Raw genomic sequence first — 4,292 nt, forward strand, 5'->3', positions numbered from 1 at the left:
AAAATCAACTCTCATCAACAGACATACACACATGGACAGAACTACTGTATGTGTACACTTCATGTATATAAAACATATTATTTATATATAATAGGCAAAAAAGTTACAGATACTGTACATATTATATTTTTGTATGTAATAAATATTACTCACAAAAACAGATACTGGACACCCTTTAGCCAATTACATTTCTCTGTCCTACTGAAACATATTTCAACAAAAGCACAATGTACCAGTAGTTTCTCTACAGTTGTAAGAAATGTTGATCTAAAATAAATATATATATATATATATATATATATATATATATATATATATATATATATATATATATATATATATATATATATATATATATATATATATTATAGTGGTTCAGTGTAGCACCAAGATGGGGCTAGAAGACAGATAGCGTGAAACAGTTGGTTGGGGCTTCCTAACTATGCAATATGAGAACCGCCAGCAGGAGCAATGGGTGGCGTGCACGACAAGTGGCACTAACGAATGGGGTGGATGAATGAATGAAGGGAGGAGACTACAGAAAATCAGAGGGGATGTTGTGTGGTGAGGGGGAGAAAACTGTGGAGAGGAAAGAGAATAAGGTTGGAGAATCAGAAGGATGACAGTGGTGAGCAACAGCTCTATAAAGAGGTCAAGAGTGGTTGTAAGCACAGTTGTTACTTCAACAGAAATAGGAAGAGAAAAAGAAAGAAGAACAGGCATAAGTGGCATCTTTGGGGTCTGAGAGAACCCAGGAGTGGTGGCGCTTTGGTCAGCTAAAACACCAAAGCAGCTCAGTTAAGGCATCCCCCAAAGCCAAAAAAGTGGGGGAGACTATACAGAGTTCTCTACCTTATTTCTTTTACTCAGTTCTTTCCTGCCACATCCTTACTTTTCTTCCATTTTTATTCTTCTACCCAAATAAGATGTTCTTTTCTTGGTTAACATTCTCCGACTTGTGTCTCCCTTTCCTCTGCCTAAAAAGATGTTAATACCATTTATTATATATAAAATCTAGCTGCTCACATTATTAGAAAAATAAAAAAATAATAATTTGAAACAATGTGTGAAGGTCAGTGCAAGAAGCCTGACATAAAATAACTTCAAACAACACCGGAACACTTTAAAAATAAGTTAAAAAGGACTTAATTATTTATGAAATTCTGCAAAGCAGCCCCCACGGCACAAATGAACATTGCATATTTTGCACCCAAACACACTTTCATGGCGCAATCCCTTGTTGGTACAGTTTCGACATCTTCGGGAACGTTCAGACATGCGCTCAAGGCGATGGCCATACTCCACTGGTGAATCAGAGTGCCTCTTTCGAGTGGCTCTCTCCACACCTCTAGTGCCCTGATAGTCTCCTATCAGCTGCTGGGCAAGCCGTATACGAAAATGTCTCTGAGTGAACTGCTTGCCAGTGAAACCAGGTAGTGGGGAACCTTTACGGTTTTCACGCAGTATAATGAAAGAGTTGACAATACAGATGTTTAGATAGAACCACAGGAAGTAGCGCCACCACTTTTTGCAGGGTTGGCCTATTGGGTAGCACTCCCTTAGCTGGTTGCAGAGGTCGACGCCACACATGTTCTCCTGATATAAGAGCAGTGGCAGAGGACGTGGAACTCTACAGACTTTTCCATCCCTCTGTTTTTCCTGACTGATACCCACAATGCCAGGGGAAGCATTAGAAGACAGACAGCTGATCACTTTTGTGTCTCTCATAACTGTGGCCAAAATATTACCATGCTGGCACTGACAAAACTCTCCTTGGGCTAGTTTGCCAATATTTTTCAGTTTTAGTGTGTCTGGGAACCCTTTACGATCCTGAAGTGTTGTGCCGCACATATATAGACCCAACTTAAGCAACTTCTGCACCAGAGGTACTGAGGTGAAGAAGCTGTCAAGGAAGATGTGGTGATATTTCCCCTCCAGACCTCTTATAAGGGATTTGACCACATGGCAGCCAACTCCACCCAAGTCATCATTAGAACGTCCAACATATATATTGGCCCGATGACAATACCCTGACTTAGAGTCACACAGCATCCACACTTTCAGTCCTTTGCTAATGGGCTTTGAAGGCATGTACTGAGCAACTGAAAAGCGACCCTTTACGCAAATTTCGCCTTCATCTATTGTGAGGCACCTGTTTGGTCCATAAACATCCCACATTGCCCTTTGCACAACATCCAAAAGGGGGCGAATTTTGTACAACCCATCATAACTGGGCTGCCCACGGGATGGTTCTCTTTCCCGATCACACAATTGTATGTTCTGGTTTAGCTTCTCAAACCGTCGGGCAGTCATGGTCTTCTTAAAGCCTGCATTGCCTATAAAAATGTCAGTAGCCCAATACATGCCATAATCTGGCAGCTGGTTAATGCCCATAAGAATGTTCAGTCCAATATAAGCCTGCATCTCCCTGATGTCTGTTGCTCTCCAATTGGGATCGGATTTGCCATTTTTTCTCTGCCTATAAAGCGCGTAACTGTTAGTTTGCAGCACGATGTGCTCAAAGAGAGAGTCTGGGAACAGAAGCCTGAAGTAATCCCGGGCATCTGCCTCTTCCGGCAGCGCGAGCCGGGGGCCACAGCTGGATGTGAACTCCTCGATGCTGATGGGCTGGCCAGGCTCGCCCCAGAAAGTCGGGGCGCTGCAGTCGTCGTCGCCGTCATCTGTTTGCAGGTCAGGAGGATCTTCTTCCAAGTCCGAGAAATCGATGTCTGAATTATTGGCCGAAGTGTCCGATAAGCCGCTGGTTGATGACGAGTCATCCAGCTCGCCCTCATAAGAATTGAAGGCGAAGGACGAATCGGCGCACAGCGCATCAGATGCCCGCGAAGAGGAGGCGGAGGCGGCGGCACAGCTGCTGAAGGTGCGCTCGTAGTCGGGCACCGCCCCTTCCTCCCTCAGCACCAGCTTGCCTTTAAGTGGAATTTCCAACCACTTGACATCGGTCGACAGGTTGAGGGGAAACGCGTTCGTGTCTGCTGTGGGCTGCTTTTCCAAATCGGTGCTCGTTTCTAAAACCTCAAAAAGCTCTTCTCTTTCACTTGTCTCCATGTCACCCTCTAAACCCGTCGCACGTCCATTACCGGCCAAGGTCTGTTCTAACAGTTGAAATAACGAATTAAGTAAACTAAATATCAGAGGGCTTCAAACTCCGATTCTTCCCTCTTTTGTTATCGTTTGACGGTTTACGTTTGTTTTTAGTGCGCTGCGGCTCGAGACGTCAGAAGCTGCCTATATGTCTTGCTTTGTAAACGCGACCGGGGCTGTCATTGGCGGGCTGCTTAGTCCAGGCGACTGACAGATGGCCGCTTTTCGATCGGGGGGTCTGCCAGCTGCCGCCGTCAATGGACGTCTGTGAGGGCACCGAGAGAGGCAGATGAGCCAAGTTTAGAAAAGAAAGACAGCAAGCTGCACATTTTTTTTTGTAGCGCCATGGGAATTGCAAAGGGACACGCAGGTAAAATACAATTCCAGAGCAGATATCTAGCAGAACAATGGGCTCATTCGTAGCTGCAAGATGACCAAGAAAAGAACTGATCTTACCTGTTTACTTTCCTTAACCTAAAGTGGCATACATAACATTTGGCAGGGTTGATCAGGATTGAGTTGAATATTAAGTATCTGCCATTTAATAATAATAATAATAATAATAATAATAATAATAATAATAATAATAATAATATATCCAACTGTGCTGTTATCCTAGAGATTGGTTTTGTTTAATAATATATTGCAATAACTGTCAATGGAATTGTCTAAATGGTTTCACAACTAACCATCTTAATTGCTCAGTATTTCATTTTTAAAGTTTATCTCTAACAGGTTTCATCAGTAGACTAAAATAAGATCCTACCATAGACCACTGCCCCATCAAGAGTTACTTATACTTTGGATACTGCATTGCTGTATTCTTGACTTGGACTGAGCACGCTGAAAAATAAATGAATTGGCTAGAAAAGGTACTGATGAAGTACTTTTATTTGTTATTTCCTCAGGTTTAAACACAGATTGTTTCTTTTTTTTATCTCACCATGCCAGCTTGTTTTCATTGTGAATTTTGCACATACAGTTATACTGTAATGATAACATGGCACATACTTTCTTAACCCAATTCAGGGTCACAGCACACCATTTCACCACACGGCCCAGTTACACACACATACCCTCATATTTCTACAAGGCAAGTTTAAATTGTCAAAAATCAATATTATTTTGGGATGTGAGAGGAAAGCCAGATTGCACTGTATGACTGAACAGCTATAATATGCCTGGTG

The 4,292-nt window shown here is 42.6% G+C and overlaps 1 protein-coding gene across 1 annotated transcript; it reads right to left on the reverse strand.

Moving 5' to 3' along the window:
• Nucleotides 1–1,149: 1,149 nt before the first annotated feature.
• Nucleotides 1,150–3,069, reverse strand: LOC120532072 (piggyBac transposable element-derived protein 4-like). The gene has a single exon (XM_039757980.1). The coding sequence runs from the start codon at nucleotides 3,067–3,069 to the stop codon at nucleotides 1,150–1,152; it is 1,920 nt and encodes a 639-aa protein (XP_039613914.1).
• Between the last annotated feature and the right edge of the window lie 1,223 nt (nucleotides 3,070–4,292).

This window comes from Polypterus senegalus, chromosome 7 (assembly GCF_016835505.1).
Source record: "Polypterus senegalus isolate Bchr_013 chromosome 7, ASM1683550v1, whole genome shotgun sequence".
NCBI lineage: Eukaryota > Metazoa > Chordata > Cladistia > Polypteriformes > Polypteridae > Polypterus > Polypterus senegalus.

What these genes read in the sequence shown, in the direction of transcription:
- LOC120532072 (XM_039757980.1), bottom strand. Translation starts at nt 3,069, where the DNA reads ATGGAGACAAGTGAAAGAGAAGAGCTTTTTGAGGTTTTAGAAACGAGC.